Source organism: Pseudophryne corroboree, chromosome 3 (assembly GCF_028390025.1).
Source record: "Pseudophryne corroboree isolate aPseCor3 chromosome 3, aPseCor3.hap2, whole genome shotgun sequence".
Lineage (NCBI taxonomy): Eukaryota > Metazoa > Chordata > Amphibia > Anura > Myobatrachidae > Pseudophryne > Pseudophryne corroboree.
The window spans coordinates 437,483,837-437,501,587 of record NC_086446.1 but is presented as its reverse complement, the minus strand read 5'-3'; the positions used below and the strand labels follow the sequence as shown (position 1 = coordinate 437,501,587).

Genomic DNA, 17,751 nt, shown 5'->3' with positions numbered 1-17,751 from the left:
TGCCTGGCTTAGAGCATTGTAGATTGCTCTTAGTTCCAGAATGTTTATGTGAAGAGACGTTTCCAGGCTCGTCCACACTCCCTGGAAGTTTCTTCCTTGTGTGACTGCTCCCCAGCCTCTCAGGCTGGCGTCCGTGGTCACCAGGATCCAATCCTGTATGCCGAATCTGCGGCCCTCCAATAGATGAGCACTCTGCAACCACCACAGAAGAGATACCCTTGTCCTTGGAGACAGGGTTATCCGCTGGTGCATCTGAAGATGCGACCCTGACCATTTGTCTAACAGATCCCTCTGGAAAATTCGTGCATGGAATCTGCCGAATGGAATTGCTTCGTAAGAAGCCACCATTTTTCCCAGGACTCTTGTGCATTGATGTACAGACACCTTTCCTGGTTTTAGGAGGTTCCTGACAAGCTCGGACAACTCCTTGGCTTTTTCCTCCGGGAGAAAAATCTTTTTCTGAACCGTGTCCAGAATCATCCCTAGGAACAGCAGACGAGTTGTCGGCATTAACTGGGATTTTGGAATATTCAGAATCCAGCCGTGCTGTTTTAGCACTTCTTGAGACAGTGCTAATCCCCTCTCTAGCTGTTCTCTGGACCTTGCCCTTATTAGGAGATCGTCCAAGTATGGGATAATTAATACGCCTTTTCTTCGAAGAAGAATCATCATCTCGGCCATTACCTTTGTAAAGACCCGAGGTGCCGTGGACAATCCGAACGGCAGCGTCTGAAACTGATAGTGACAGTTTTGTACAACGAACCTGAGGTACCCCTGGTGTGAGGGGTAAATTGGAACGTGGAGGTACGCATCCTTGATGTCCAAGGACACCATAAAGTCCCCTTCTTCCAGGTTCACTATCACTGCTCTGAGTGACTCCATTTTGAACTTGAACTTCTTTATGTACAGGTTCAAGGACTTCAGATTTAGAATAGGTCTTACCGAGCCGTCCGGCTTCGGTACCACAAATAGAGTGGAATAATACCCCTTTCCCTGTTGTAGAAGAGGTACCTTGACTATCACCTGCTGAGAGTACAGCTTGTGAATGGCTTCCAAAACCGTCTCCCTTTCGGAGGGGGACGTTGGTAAAGCAGACTTCAGGAAACGGCGAGGCGGATCTGTCTCTAGTTCCAACCTGTACCCCTGAGATATTATCTGCAGGATCCAGGGATCTACCTGCGAGTGAGCCCACTGCGCGCTGAAATGCTTGAGACGACCGCCCACCGCCCCCGAGTCCGCTTGAGAAGCCCCAGCGTCATGCTGAGGCTTTTGTAGAAGCGGGGGAGGGCTTCTGTTCCTGGGAAGGAGCTGCCTGTTGGTGTCTCTTCCCCCTTCCTCTGCCTCGTGGCAGATATGAATATCCCTTTGCTCTCTTGTTTTTAAAGGAACGAAAGGACTGCGGTTGAAAAGTCGGTGTCTTTTTCTGTTGGGGAGTAGCTTGAGGTAAAAAGGTGGATTTCCCGGCTGTAGCCGTGGCCACCAAATCTGATAGACCGACTCCAAATAACTCCTCCCCTTTATACGGCAAAACTTCCATATGCCGTTTTGAGTCCGCATCGCCTGACCACTGTCGCGTCCATAAACTTCTTCTGGCCGAAATGGACATAGCACTTACCCGTGATGCCAGTGTGCAGATATCCCTCTGTGCATCACGCATATAAAGAAATGCATCCTTTATTTGCTCTAAAGACAGTAAAACATTGTCCCTATCCAGGGTATCAATATTTTCAATCAGGGACTCTGACCAAACTACTCCAGCACTGCACATCCAGGCTGACGCTATAGCTGGTCGTAGTATAACACCTGTATGTGTGTATATACTTTTTTGGATATTTTCCATCCTCCTATCTGTTGGATCTTTAAGTGCGGCCGTCTCAGGAGAGGGTAACGCCACTTGTTTAGATAAGCGTGTGAGCGCCTTATCCACCCTAGGAGGTGTTTCCCAGCGCGCCCTAACCTCTGACGGGAAAGGGTATAAAGCTAATAACTTCTTTGAAATTAGCATCTTTTTATCGGGGGCAACCCACGCTTCATCACATACATCATTTAGTTCTTCTGATTCAGGAAAAACTATAGGTAGTTTTTTCACACCCCACATAATACCCTGTTTAGTGGTACCAGTCGTATCAGCTAAATGTAACGCCTCCTTCATTGCCAAAATCATATAACGTGTGGCCCTACTGGAAAATACGGTTGATTCGTCACCGTCGCCACTGGAATCAGTGCCTGTGTCTGGGTCTGTGTCGACCGACTGAGGCAAAGGGCGTTTTACAGCCCCTGACGGTGTTTGAGGCGCCTGGACAGGCACTAACTGATTGTCCGGCCGTCTCATGTCGACAAACGACTGCTTTAGCGTGTTGACACTATCCCGTAATTCCATAAATAAAGGCATCCATTCTGGTGTCGACCCCCTAGGAGGTGACATCCCCATATTTGGCAATTGCTCCGCCTCCACACCAATATCGTCCTCATACATGTCGACACACACGTACCGACACACAGCAGACACACAGGGAATGCTCTTAACGAAGACAGGACCCCACTAGCCCTTTGGGGAGACAGAGGGAGAGTTTGCCAGCACACACCAAAAGCGCTATATATGACAGGGATAGCCTTATAATAAGTGCTCCCTGTATAGCTGCTTTTATAATATAATTTTTGCCACTATTTTGCCCCCCCTCTCTTGTTTTACCCTGTTTCTGTAGTGCAGTGCAGGGGAGAGACCTGGGAGCCGTCCTGACCAGCTGAGCTGTGTAAGGAAAATGGCGCTGTGTGCTGAGGAGATAGGCCCCGCCCCTTTTCCGGCGGGCTCGTCTCCCGCTCTTTAGTGTATTCTGGCAGGGGTTAAATATCTCCATATAGCCCCGGAGGCTATATGTGAGGTATTTTTTAGCCAAATAGGTTTTCATTTGCCTCCCAGGGCGCTCCCCTCCCAGCGCCCTGCACCCTCAGTGACTGCCGTGTGAAGTGTGCTGAGAGGAAAATGGCGCACAGCTGCAGTGCTGTGCGCTACCTTTAGAAGACTGAGGAGTCTTCTGCCGCCGATTCTGGACCTCTTCATGTTTCAGCATCTGCAAGGGGGCCGGCGGCGAGGCTCCGGTGACCATCCAGGCTGTACCTGTGATCGTCCCTCTGGAGCTGATGTCCAGTAGCCAAGAAGCCAATCCATCCTGCACGCAGGTGAGTTCACTTCTTCTCCCCTAAGTCCCTCGTTGCAGTGATCCTGTTGCCAGCAGGACTCACTGTAAAATAAAAAACCTAAGCTAAACTTTCTCTAAGCAGCTCTTTAGGAGAGCCACCTAGATTGCACCCTTCTCGGCCGGGCACAAAAATCTAACTGGCTTGGAGGAGGGTCATAGGGGGAGGAGCCAGTGCACACCACCTGATCGGAAAGCTTTACTTTTGTGCCCTGTCTCCTGCGGAGCCGCTATTCCCCATGGTCCTTTCAGGAACCCCAGCATCCACTAGGACGATAGAGAAAAAGCTTTTAGGATCACATGGTGCGTACTGGCTCCTCCCCCTATGACCCTCCTCCAAGCCTCAGTTAGGTACTGTGCCCGGACGAGCGTACACAATAAGGAAGGATCTTGAATCCCGGGTAAGACTCATACCAGCCACACCAATCACACCGTACAACTTGTGATCTGAACCCAGTTAACAGTATGATAACAACAAATGAAGTAGCCTCTGAAAAGATGGCTCACAACAATAGTAATAACCCGATTTTTGTAACAATAACTATGTACAAACATTGCAGACAATCCGCACTTGGGATGGGCGCCCAGCATCCACTACGGACTATGAGAAATAGAATTATCGGTAAGTAAATTCTTATTTTCTCTGACGTCCTAGTGGATGCTGGGACTCCGTCAGGACCATGGGGATTATACCAAAGCTCCCAAACGGGCGGGAGAGTGCGTAGTGTTCACTCTAGCCTTCTTTCACGGGGCGCTGCGCCCTGCCCCTTTTCTGAGTGGCAGAATGCGCCCTGCCCGTTTGTGCCCGCCCTGCTGATTACTAAAGGACTGCCTACTCACCGCCGCGCCGGGTGCGCTGTCACTGCCTCCTGCTCCACCCCACCGCTCTGTCACATCACGCTGTCACTGCCCTCTGCTCCTCCCCGCCGCTCTGTCACATCGCGCTGTCACTGCCCCCTGCTCCTCCCCGCCGCTCTGTCCCGCCGCGTTGTCACTGCCCCCTGCTCCTCCCCACCGCTCTGTCACATCACGCTGTCACTGCCCTCTGCTCCTCCCCGCCGCTCTGTCACATAGCGCTGTCACTGCCCCCTGCTCCTCCCCGCCGCTCTGTCCCGCCGCGCTGTCACTGCCCCCTGCAGCTGCCTTAGGCTTGTCGCGCTGATGCGCTGGCTGAAGGGAATCTGGTAAGCTAAGGAGGGCTGGGTTTGCTTCTCCCGCCGAGGCAAACCCAGCCCTCCCTCCTCTGTGTGCATGGATCAATGTGGTGGCCATTTTTAACCAGCTCCGCGGTGTGTGAGGGGGGACCAGCGCAATCAACTCCCGCAGCATCAGCCCCCAGTAAGTAAAATTGGCACAAAAAAAGCAGAGATCAAAAATGTACCCTACCTGGTGCAGTGTGTCTCAGTGCTCTCTACCTGGTGCAGTGTGTCTCAGTGCTCTCTACCTGGTGCAGTGTGTCTCAGTGCTCTCTACCTGGTGCAATGTTTCTCAGTGCTCTCTACCTGGTGCAGTGTGTCTCAGTGCTCTCTACCTGGTGCAATGTTTCTAAGTGCGCTCTACCTGGTGCAATGTGTATAACGTGCTCTCTACCTGGTGCAATGTGTATAACGTGCTCTCTACCTGGTGCAATGCGTATAATGTGCTCTCTACCTTGTGCAATGTTAATCAGTGCTTTCTACCTGGTGCAATGTGTATAACGTGCTCTCTACCTGGTGCAATGTTTTTCAGTGCTCTCTACCTGGTGCAATGTGTATAACGTGCTCTCTACCTGGTGCAATGTGTATAACGTGCTCTCTACCTGGTGCAATGTTTTTCAGTGCTCTCTACCTGGTGCAATGTGTATAACGTGCTCTCTACCTGGTGCAATGTTTTTCAGTGCTCTCTACCTGGTGCAATGTGTATAACGTGCTCTCTACCTGGTGCAATGTTTTTCAGTGCTCTCTACCTGGTGCAATGTGTAAAACGTGCTCTCTACCTGGTGCAATGTGTATAACGTGCTCTCTACCTGGTGCAATGTGTATAACGTGCTCTCTACCTGGTGCAATGTGTATAACGTGCTCTCTACCTGGTGCAATGCGTATAATGTGCTCTCTACCTTGTGCAATGTTAATCAGTGCTTTCTACCTGGTGCAATGTGTATAACGTGCTCTCTACCTGGTGCTATGTTTTTCAGTGCTCTCTACCTGGTGCAATGTGTATAATGTGCTCTCTACCTGGTGCAATGTGTATAACGTGCTCTCTACCTGGTGCAATGCGTATAATGTGCTCTCTACCTTGTGCAATGTTAATCAGTGCTTTCTACCTGGTGCAATGTGTATAACGTGCTCTCTACCTGGTGCAATGTTTTTCAGTGCTCTCTACCTGGTGCAATGTGTATAACGTGCTCTCTACCTGGTGCAATGTTTCTCAGTGCTCTCTACGTGGTGTAATGTTTCTTAGTGCTCTGTATCTGGTGCATTGTGTATAACGTGCTCTGCCTGGCGCAAAGTGTAGAATTTGCTCTATCTGGCGCAATATGTATAACGTGATCTACCTGTCGCAGTGTGTATAGGAGGTTCTACCTGGTGCAGTGAGTATTAGCTGCACTACTCTGTGGTGTAATGTGAATTGCCACTATTATGTGGCCGTGCTCCTTCCCCATGAAAAACAGCGCTCCTAAATTTTTCGCCGGGCACTGTCCATTCTTTGGCCTTTCAGAATGGGAGGACCAAGCATTATAGTATGTACCTAATTTTGCCCTTCTAAATGAAAAATGTGCCCTCCCGAATGAAAAATGTGCCCTCCCGAATTAAAAATGTGCCCTCCCCGTGATCAGCACCCTGCCCTAAAAAAATCCTAGAGTGAACACTAAGTGCGGATGACTCTGCAGCACCGAATGAGAGAACTCCAGGTCCTCCTTAGCCAGAGTATCAAATTTGTAAAATTTTACAAACGTGTTTTCCCCTGACCACGTAGCTGCTCGGCAAAGTTGTAATGCCGAGACCCCTCGGGCAGCCGCCCAAGATGAGCCCACTTTCCTTGTGGAGTGGGCCTTTACAGATTTAGGCTGTGGCAGGCCTGCCACAGAATGTGCAAATTGGATTGTGCTACAGATCCAACGTGCAATCGTCTGTTTAGACGCAGGAGCACCCATCTTGTTGGGTGCATACAATATAAACAACGAGTCAGATTTTCTGACTTCAGCTGTCCTTGAAATATATATTTTTAATGCTCTGACAACGTCCAGTAACTTGGAGTCCTCCAAGTCGCCAGTAGCCGCAGGCACCACAATAGGCTGGTTCAAGTGAAAAGCCGAAACCACCTTAGGGAGAAAATGAGGACGTGTCCGCAGTTCTGCCCTGTCCGAATGGAAAATCAGATATGGGCTTTTGTACGATAAAGCCGCCAACTCTGAAACTCTCCTGGCTGAAGCCAGGGCCAATAACATGGTTACCTTCCATGTAAGGTATTTTAAATCTACCGATTTTAGAGGCTCAAACCAATGAGATTTGAGAAAATTCAAAACTACGTTCAAATCCCACGGTGCCACTGGAGGCACCATTGGGGGTTGTATATGTAGTACACCTTTGACAAAAGTTTGTACTTCAGGAACTGACGCCAATTCCTTCTGGAAGAAGATTGATAAGGCCGAAATTTGAACTTTAATGGACCCTAATTTTAGGCCCATAGACAATCCTGCTTGCAGGAAATGTAAGAATCGACCCAATTGAAATTCTTCCGTTGGGGCCTTTTTGGCCTCACACCACGCAACATATTTTCGCCAAATGCGGTGATAATGTTGTACAGTCACTTCCTTCCTAGCCTTCATCAAGGTAGGAATAACTTCCTCTGGAATGCCCTTTTCTTTTAGAATCCGGCGTTCAACCGCCATGCCGTCAAACGCAGACGCGGTAAGTCTTGGAACATACAAGGTCCCTGCTGAAGCAGATCCCTTCTTAGAGGTAGAGGCCACGGATCCTCCATGAGCATCTCTTGAAGTTCCGGATACCAAGTTCTTCTTGGCCAGTCCGGAGCCACTAGTATTGTTCTTACTCCCCTTTTCCGTATAATTCTCAGTACCTTTGGTATGAGAGGCAGAGGAGGGAACACATACACTGACTGGTACACCCACGGTGTTACCAGAGCGTCCACAGCTATTGCCTGAGGGTCTCTTGACCTGGCGCAATATCTGTCCAATTTTTTGTTGAGGCGAGACGCCATCATGTCCACCTTGGTTTTTCCCAACGGTTCACAATCATGTGGAAGACTTCTGGATGGAGCCCCCACTCTCCCGGGTGAAGGTCGTGTCTGCTGAGGAAATCTGCTTCCCAGTTGTCCACTCCCGGGATGAACACTGCTGACAGTGCTATGACATGATTTTCCGCCCAGCGCAGAATCCTTGCCGCTTCTGTCATTGCTCTTCTGCTTCTCGTGCCGCCTTGTCGATTTACGTGGGCGACTGCCGTGATGTTGTCCGACTGGATCAACACCGGCTGACCCTGAAGCAGCAGTTTTACCAGGCTTAGAGCATTGTAGATCGCTCTTAGCTCCAGTATATTTATGTGAAGGGACGTCTCCAGGTTTGACCACACGCCCTGGAAGTTCCTTCCCTGTGTGACTGCTCCCCAGCCTCGTAGGCTGGCATCCGTAGTCACCAGGACCCAGTCCTGTATGCCGAATCTGCGGCCCTCTAACAGATGGGCACTCTGCAACCACCACAGGAGAGACAACCTTGTTCTTGGTGACAGTGTCATCCGCTGATGCATGTGCAGATGCGATCCGGACCATTTGTCCAGCAGATCCCACTGAAATGTTCGTGCATGGAATCTGCCAAATGGAATTGCTTCGTAAGAAGCCACCATCTTTCCCAGGACTCTTGTGCATTGATGTACTGACACAGTTCCTGGTTTTAGGAGGTTCCTGACAAGTTCGGATAACTCCCTTGCTTTCTCCTCCGGGAGAAACACCTTTTTCTGAACCGTGTCCAGAATCATTCCCAGGAACAGCAGACGTGTTGTCGGGGTCAATTGAGATTTTGGAAGATTCAGAATCCACCCGTGTTGCTGAGGCACTACCTGGGTTAGTGCTACACCGACTTCCAGCTGTTCTCTGGACTTTGCCCTTATCAGGAGATCGTCCAAGTAAGGGATAATTAATACGCCTTTTCTTCGTAGAAGAACCATCATTTCGGTCATTACCTTGGTAAAGACCCGAGGAGCCGTGGACAAACCAAACGGCAGCGTTTGAAACTGATAATGACAGTCTTGTATCACGAACCTGAGATACCCTTGGTGTGAGGGGTAAATTGGGACATGCAGATAAGCATCTTTTATGTCCAGGGACACCATGAAGTCCCCTTCCTCCAGATTCGCTATCACTGCTCTGAGTGACTCCATCTTGAACTTGAATTTTTGTATGTACAGGTTCAAGGATTTCAGGTTTAGAATAGGTCTTACCGAACCGTCTGGCTTCGGTACCACAAATAGTGTGGAATAATACCCCTTTCCCTGTTGTAGGAGGGGTACCTTGACTATCACCTGCTGAGAATACAGCTTGTGAATGGCTTCCAATACCGACGTCCTTTCTGAGGGAGACGTTGGTAAAGCAGACTTTAGGAACCGGCGAGGGGGAGACCTTTCGAACTCCAACATGTAACCCTGAGATATTATCTGCAGGATCCACGGGTCCACTTGTGAGCGAGCCCACTGATTGCTGAAAATCTTGAGTCGACCCCCCACCGCTCCTGAGTCCGCTTGTAAAGCCCCAGCGTCATGCTGATGGCTTTGTAGAACCCGGGGCGGGCTTCTGGTCCTGGGCAGGGGCTGCTTGCTGCCCTCTCTTACCCTTTCCTCTGCTTCGCGGCAGATAAGACTGTCCTTTTGGTCGCTTGTTTTTATAGGAGCGAAAGGACTGCGGCTGAAAAGACGGTGTCTTTTTCTGTTGGGAGGGGGTCTGAGGTAAAAAAGTGGATTTGCCGGCAGTTGCCGTGGCCACCAGGTCCGAAAGACCGACCCCAAATAATTCCTCTCCTTTATATGGCAATACTGCCTTTTGGAATCCGCATCACCTGACCACTGTCGCGTCCATAAACTTCTTCTGGCAGATATGGACATCGCGCTTACCCTTGATGCTAGAGTACAAATATCCCTCTGAGCATCTCGCATATAAAGAAACGCATCCTTTAATTGCTCTAGAGTCAATAAAATACTGTCCCTATCCAGGGTATCAATATTTTCAGTCAGGGAATCCAACCACACTACCCCAGCACTGCACATCCAGGCTGAGGCTATTGCCGGTCGCAGTATAACACCAGTATGTGTGTATATACTCTTCAGTGTAGTTTCCAGCCTCCTATCTGCTGGATCCTTGAGGGCGGCCGTATCAGGAGACGGCAACGCCACTTGCTTTGATAAACGTGTGAGCGCCTTATCCACCCTAGGGGGTGTTTCCCAGCGCGCCCTAACCTCTGGTGGGAAAGGGTATAATGCCAATAACTTCTTGGAAATTAGCAGTTTTCTATCTGGGTTAACCCACGCTTCATCACACACGTCATTCAATTCCTCTGATTCTGGAAAAGCTACAGGTAGTTTTTTCACCCCCCACATAATACCCCTTTTTGAGGTACCAGCAGTATCAGAGATCTGCAAAGCCTCCTTCATTGCCGTGATCATATAACGTGTGGCCCTATTGGAAAATACGTTTGTTTCTTCACCGTCGACACTAGATTCATCTGTGTCGGTACCCGTGTCGACTGACTGAGGTAAGGGACGTTTTACAGCCCCTGACGGTGTCTGAGACGCCTGAGCCGGTACTAACTGGTTTTCCGGCCGTCTCATTTCGTCAACTGACTTTTGTAATGTGCTAACATTATCACGTAATTCCATAACTAAAGCCATCCATTCCGGTGTCGACTCCCTAGGGGGTGACATCACCATTACCGGCAATTGCTCTGCCTCCACACCAACATCGTCCTCATACATGTCGACACACACGTACCGACACACAGCAGCCACACAGGGAATGCTCTAATCGAAGACAGGACCCTCTTAGCCCTTTGGGGAGACAGAGGGAGAGTTTGCCAGCACACACCAAAAGCGCTATAAATGTATATAAACAACCCTAGAAGGTGTTGTTTTTGATATAGGCGCTTTTAATATATCAATATCGCCAAATTATGCCCCCCTTCTCTTTGTTACCCTGTTTCTGTAGTGCAGTGCAGGGGAGAATCCTGGGAGCCTTCCTCACCAGCGGAGCTGAGCAGGAAAATGGCGCTGAGTGCTGAGGAGAATAAGCTCCGCCCCTTTTTCGGCGGGCTTTTCTCCCGGGTTTTAAGAAAACTGGCCTGGGTTAAATACATACATATAGCCTTAATGGCTATATGTGATGTATTTTTCGCCACTAAAGGTATTTAATATTGCTGCCCAGGGCGCCCCCAGCAGCGCCCTGCACCCTCCGTGACTGAATCAGTGAGACGTGTAGCAACAATGGCGCACAGCTGCAGTGCTGTGCGCTACCTTCATGAAGACTGAGGAGTCTTCTGCCGCCTGCTTTCCGGACCTCCGATCTTCAGCGTCTGTAAGGGGGGTCGGCGGCGCGGCTCCGGGACGAACCCCAGGATGACCTGTGTTCCGACTCCCTCTGGAGCTAAGTGTCCAGTAGCCTAAGACTCCAATCCATCCTGCACGCAGGTGAGTTGGAAATCTCTCCCCTAAGTCCCTCGATGCAGTGATCCTGTTGCCAGCAGGATTCACTGAGATTTAAACCTAAAAAAACTTTGTCTAAGCAGCTCTTTAGGAGAGCCACCTAGATTGCACCCTTCTCGGACGGGCACAAAAACCTAACTGAGGCTTGGAGGAGGGTCATAGGGGGAGGAGCCAGTACGCACCATGTGATCCTAAAAGCTTTATTTAGATGTGCCCTGTCTCCTGCGGAGCCCGCTATTCCCCATGGTCCTGACGGAGTCCCAGCATCCACTAGGACGTTAGAGAAATACTGTCAAATTGTATGTCTTGGTGACTTTGTCTATTATTCTCTTATTTTCATTACTATCCCTACATTGTGGAGCAACAGTCATGTCTGTATCAATCACAATGGCTTGTCAAGTTTTCACTAAGCTGAAAACAACTGGTAACACATTAACTGGATAAACCACCAACATGGGCAGAAATTGGCTCCCGGGCAATAATGACAGCAGAGAACAACAAGCAAGTGTATTTTGCTGGTACACTTTTCAATATAATTTATTTAAAGGCACTTGAAGACTGGAGTCTGTCTGTGACTTTTGCAAATGCCACTACAAAGCCCTTCCTGGTGTACATTTGTGTCCGAATGTGCAAGGATCGAGACGCCCACTTTAGATGCACCAGTCCAATGGCAGGTGAAGGGTATCCGTCTGGGTATGGTCTCCAATGTGAGTGATTAAGTGTCTGTGTACGCAAACACTTCAGCAATACGGCCGTAACACACCCATAAGATTTATTTATTTATTAACAGTTTCTTATATAGCGCAGCATATTCCGTTGCGCTTTACAATTAGAACAACAGTAATAGAACAAAACTGGGTAAAAACAGACAGACAGAGGTAGGAAGGCCCTGCTCGCAAGCTTACAATCTATAGGGAAATAGGCATAGATACACAAGGATAGATGCTACCTATTGCATAATGGTCCACCAGATTGCTAGGTTCTTAATGGGTTGTATGATGATACCCCACAAAGTTATCCAAGTGTCAGGAGGGTGTGAGACTAAAGAAAGACAGTGTGATGTTATGAATACTCTACAGAGGATGTAATTAGATAGGGAAGCACTGAAGGTTATGTGGGTGGGTCTGGAATTTGATAGGCTTGTCTGAAGAGGTGAGTTTTCAGGGAACGTTTAAAGGTTTGGAGACTAGAGGCGTGGGAGGGCATTCCACAGAGTGGGTGAAGCCCGGATAAAGTCCTGTAATTTTGAGTGTGAACAAGTAATGCGTGTGGATGAGAGACGTAGATCTTGTGCAGAGCGGAGAGGTCGGGTAGGGAGATATTTTGAGATGAGTGAAGAGATGTATGTTGGTGCAGTTTGGTTAATAGCCTTGTATGTGAGTAAAAGTATTTTATATTTAATACGGTAAAATACCGGTAACCAATGGAGGGACCGTCAGAGCGGATCTGCAGACGATGAACGTCTGGCAAGGAAGATTAGCCTCGCAGCTGCATTCAAAATGGATTGTAGTGGTGAGAGCCTATGTTTGGGAAGACCGGTCAGGAGACTATTACAATAATCAATGCGGGAGATAATGAGAGCATGGATTAGAGTTTTATCTCCATGCGTCTAAGCCACTGATCAGGTATATACAGCACATGTTCAATGTACTTCTCCGTGCGCACGTCTGAAATAGCATGGAACACAACCGGGAACACAAACGGGATGCATGCAATGTATAATTTAACCCCTTCAGTGGTATGGCCGAAATCTTCCGGGGTAGTTAGCGCTGTCAGCTTAACCGTATAATAGTTTATGCTGATTCCCGGGCGCCGCAAGGAGGCCCATAATTAGCTAGGACGCTGGCGATGCCCGTGTCGCAGCTGGAGTTCCCGTGCGGGCGATCGCCCCTCTGCACCCCTTTTCATCCCTGAATGTAAAAACACCATGGGAGGTGCGTATTTTTTTTTTATTATACAAAACTAATGGTTTATGCTGATTGGAATGGACGCTGGCGATGCCCGCGGGTGTTCACCCGCAGGCGATCGCCCCCCAGCACTTTAACCTATGCACTCCCTCAATTTAAATACACACCATGGGAGGTGTGTATTTTTTTATTTTTTATAAAAACAACAACTGAAGGGGTTAAAAGGCACATGCAGTAAAAAAGAAAAATGATAAAATGTAAAAAATAAATACATAAAATCGCTCTACGCGGAGTCACATGCGCATCTGACTCAGATTGCAACATTTTGGGCCTGATTCTGAGTGGTCAGAGCAGATTTAGGGCAGCACGGATGGTGTCATGGTTAGCATTACTGCCTCACAACACTGAGGTCATGGATTCAATTCCCACCATAGCCCTGTGTGGAGTTTGTATATACTCCCCGTACTTGCATGGATTTCCTCCTGGTCCTTAGATTTCCTCCCACAATCCAAAAATGTACTGGTAGGTTAACTGGCTCCAAACAAAATTAACCCATGCAAGAATGTGTGTGCGTATACATGTGAAAGGGAATATAGAGTGCAAGCTCCACTGGGGCAGGGATTGGTGAGAATGGGCAAATATTCTCTGTAAAGCGCTGCAGAATATGTGTGAACTATATAAATAACTGGTAATAAATTTTAAGCCAATTAAATAACATATGCTCTGACAAAGGACAAATAGCCATTTTTCGTCAACAGAACTGATTTCCAAGTGAAAAGTACCCTCCTGTTTATCCTAACATTAAATACAAATATTTCAGGTTATCTATGATGGTGAGTAAAAAGTCATACAGTAAAGTCAGTGGAAGAATAAGAAAGACAGCCTGAACCATTTGCATAGCCAATAGGAGAATGTGGTATTGTTATAGTGTATGGGACCTTATCGATATTTAACTGGTAACAAATGCAAACACAGGACGTAACAGTCAATAGGAGGTTTGCTGGATTGGTTTCTCTCGTATTTTATGGATAATTGTACCATAATGAATATATGCGATTGCAGCATGTAGAGCTCAAATTTAGTTACGATTGCTTTGGATAGGAAAAGGCAGCTTGAAAATACAAAGGAAGCCAAATGCCCCACAGCAATATGAAAAGAAAAATACATTGTTTACGTAAACATATTCAGCATCCATTTCTCTTCCCATCAGAAAGGCAGCACATCTCTCTGACACCTAAAGGTTCAGCATATATGAAAATCACATTAACAGAGCTGCAAGGGATTTTCATGGCAAATTATTGCAGGAAAAAGCCTTGCAGCCTGAAAGACAGCTGAAGAGCTTTGCAAATCTACTTTACTGGCTGCGCGCTGGATTTACATGACATCAAAGCAGGCAGATTTCAACCAGACCCTAAAGGCTTGTATTATTTTGAGCAGTGACAGAAATAACCTTGTTGCAGTGGATACAGAAACCACCAAGAACCCACCAAAGAGAAGTGCAGGAAAGCTAGGCATCCCCTGAAAAGGTTCAGAATAAAACGTTATTAGGAATACAACACTGTACAACTTGATTACTATATACCTAAAGACACCATCACAACAGAGCACACATATGATGTAATAACAGGTGTAATGCATAGTACAGATTATTTCTTGTCGTATGCATAAAAGTGTGAATACTTACAGCCATAATTAATTCAAAGCCATGTTTATATACCCGGACAGGCGATTGGTACTTCTGCACCATGGTGACGGTATCTTGTTGCACACTTTAGAAACCTGTAGACGGGTGAAAGAAAGCTTTGATAAATACAAGAGGATTATTAGGAGACAATTCTATTTATATAATGCATGCACACTGATAGCGGGTGCCCAATGCACTATGGGCCTAATTCAGACCTGATCGCAGCAGCAAATTTGATAGCTAATAGGCAAAACCATGTGCACTGCAGGGGGGCAGATATAACATGTGCAGAGAGAGTTAGATTTGGGTGGGGTGTGTTCAAACTGAAATCTAAATTGCAGTGTAAAAATAAAGCAGCCAGTATTTACCCTGCACAGAAATAAAATAACCCACCCAAATCTAACTCTTTCTGCACATGTTATATCTGCCACACCTGCAGTGCACATGGGGGGTAATTCCAAGTTGATCGCAGCAGGAAATATTTTAGCAGTTGGGCAAAACCATGTGCAGTGCAGGTGAGGCAGATATAACATGTGCAGAGAGAGTTAGATTTGGGTGCGGTGTGTTCAATCTGCAATCTAAATTGCAGTGTAAAAATAAAGCAGCCAGTATTTACCCTGCACAGAAACAAAATAACCCACCCAAATCTAAAGGGCCATACACACTAGACGATATCTTCTGCAGATGTAAACAATAACGACGATTGTGAATGATATACCGTTCACATCGTCTAGTGTGTATGGTCCTGCAATCAACGATGCGCGCACCTGCACTTGTTGATTGCAGGTTGGTGGTCGCCCGTGCAACATGCTCAATGTGAGCAATGTCACTTGTGACATCGCTCATCACGGCATGTGTGTATGGAGCCGCGATGAGCGATGTTCACGCTGTGACATTGCTCACCTCCCAGGCAGCGGCTCCTTTTTAGCTGAGCCACTAACGGGAGCTGCTCAGTGTCTCTGTATTCATTTCTCCCACTGACCCACCAATTAAGTTTTTCACCCACTGTGCCACCAACTGAATAAAAAAATAACTATAATGGGTTCATAAAGATAGATAGATAGATAGATAGATAGATAGATAGATAGATAGATAGATAGATAGATAGATAGATAGATATAGATAAATTTCTGAACCCATTATAATTAATTTTTTATTAAGTCGTGGCACAGTGGAAATATAATTGGTGGGGCAGTGGGTGAAAAAAAACTTCTTTGGTTACCCCTTCTACAGCTCTGCCCACACACCCAGAAATACCTCCCCAATATTAAAAATAAGAATTTACTTACCGATAATTCTATTTCTCGTAGTCCGTAGTGGATGCTGGGGACTCCATAAGGACCATGGGGAATAGCGGCTCCGCAGGAGACTGGGCACATCTAAAGAAAGCTTTAGGACTATCTGGTGTGCACTGGCTCCTCCCCCTATGACCCTCCTCCAAGCCTCAGTTAGGATACTGTGCCCGGACGAGCGTACACAATAAGGAAGGATTTTGAATCCCGGGTAAGACTCATACCAGCCACACCAATCACACCGTATAACCTGTGATCTGAACCCAGTTAACAGCATGATAACAGAGGAGCCTCTGAACGATGGCTCACAACAATAATAACCCGATTTTTGTAACAATAACTATGTACAAGTATTGCAGAGAATCCGCACTTGGGATGGGCGCCCAGCATCCACTACGGACTACGAGAAATAGAATTATCGGTAAGTACATTCTTATTTTCTCTAACGTCCTAAGTGGATGCTGGGGACTCCGTAAGGACCATGGGGATTATACCAAAGCTCCCAAACGGGCGGGAGAGTGCGGATGACTCTGCAGCACCAAATGAGAGAATTCCAGGTCCTCCTCAGCCAGGATATCAATTTTGTAGAATTTTACAAACGTATTTGCTCCTGACCAAGTAGCTGCTCGGCAAAGTTGTAAAGCCGAGACCCCTCGGGCAGCCGCCCAAGATGAGCCCACCTTCCTTGTGGAGTGGGCATTTACAGATTTTTGGCTGTGGCAGGCCTGCCACAGAATGTGCAAGCTGAATTGTACTACAAATCCAACGAGCAATAGTCTGCTTAGAAGCAGGAGCACCCAGCTTGTTGGGTGCACACAGGATAAACAGCGAGTCAGATTTCCTGACTCCAGCCGTCCTGGAAACATATATTTTCAGGGCACTGACAACGTCTAGCAACTTGGAGGCCTCCAAGTCCCTAGTAGCCGCAGGCACCACCAATAGGTTGGTTCAGGTGAGACGCTGAAACCACCTTGGGGAGAAACTGAGGACGAGTCCTCAATTCCGCCCTGTCCGAATGAAAAATCAGATAAGGGCTTTTTCAGGATAAAGCCGCCAATTCTGACACGCGCCTGGCCCAGGCCAGGGCCAACAGATATTTTAACTCCACAGATTTAAGTGGTTCAAACCAATGTGACTTTTGGAACCCAAAACTACATTGAGATCCCAAGTGCCACTGGAGGCACAAAAGGAGGCTGTATATGCAGTACCCCTTTTACAAACGTCTGAACTTCAGGGACTGAAGCTAGTTCTTTTTGGAAGAAAATTGACAGGGCCGAAATTTGAACCTTAATGGACCCTAATTTCAGGCCCATAGACACTCCTGTTTGCAGGAAATGTAGGAATCGACCCAGTTGAATTTCCTCCGTCGGGCCTTACTGGCCTCGCACCACGCAACATATTTTCGCCAATTGCGGTGATAATGTTTTTGCGGTTACATCCTTCCTGGCTTTGATCAGGATAGGGATGACTTCATCCGGAATGCCTTTTTTCCTTCAGGATCCGGCGTTCAACCGCCATGCCGTCAAACGCAGCCGCGTTAAGTCTTGGAACAGACAGGGTCCTTGCTGGAGCAGGTCCCTTCTTAGAGGTAGAGGCCACAGATCCTCCGTGAGCATCTCTTGAAGTTCCGGTTACCAAGTCCTTCTTGGCCAATCCGGAACCACGAATATAGTGCTTACTCCTCTCCATCTTATCAATCTCAGTACCTTGGGTATGAGAGGCAGAGGAGGGAACACATACCCTGACTGGTACACCCACGGTGTTACCAGAGCGTCTACAGCTTATTGCCTGAGGGTCCCTGGACCTGGCGCAATACCTGTCGAGTTTTTAATCATGTGGAAGACTTCTGGGTGAAGTCCCCACTCTCCCGGGTGGAGGTCGTGCTGAGGAAGTCTGCTTCCCAGTTGTCCACTCCCGGAATGAATACTGCTGACAGTGCTATCACATGATTTTCCGCCCAGCGAAGAATCCTTGCAGCTTCTGCCATTG

The 17,751-nt window shown here is 47.8% G+C and overlaps 1 protein-coding gene across 3 annotated transcripts in view; it reads right to left on the bottom strand.

The window, feature by feature from the left end:
- The window catches only part of SEC14L1 (SEC14 like lipid binding 1), a 202,778-nt gene that overhangs the window by 155,789 nt on the left and 29,238 nt on the right, over positions 1-17,751 (bottom strand). For 2 of the 3 annotated variants that reach the window (XM_063960441.1, XM_063960443.1), the window contains exon 3: positions 14,471-14,565. In XM_063960441.1, the coding sequence (XP_063816511.1) occupies positions 14,471-14,533 (63 nt within the window). In that variant the 5' untranslated portion in view covers positions 14,534-14,565. Of the gene's footprint in view, positions 1-14,273; positions 14,305-14,470; positions 14,566-17,751 lie in introns of those variants that run through there. The other variant, XM_063960442.1, reaches the window with a different exon arrangement.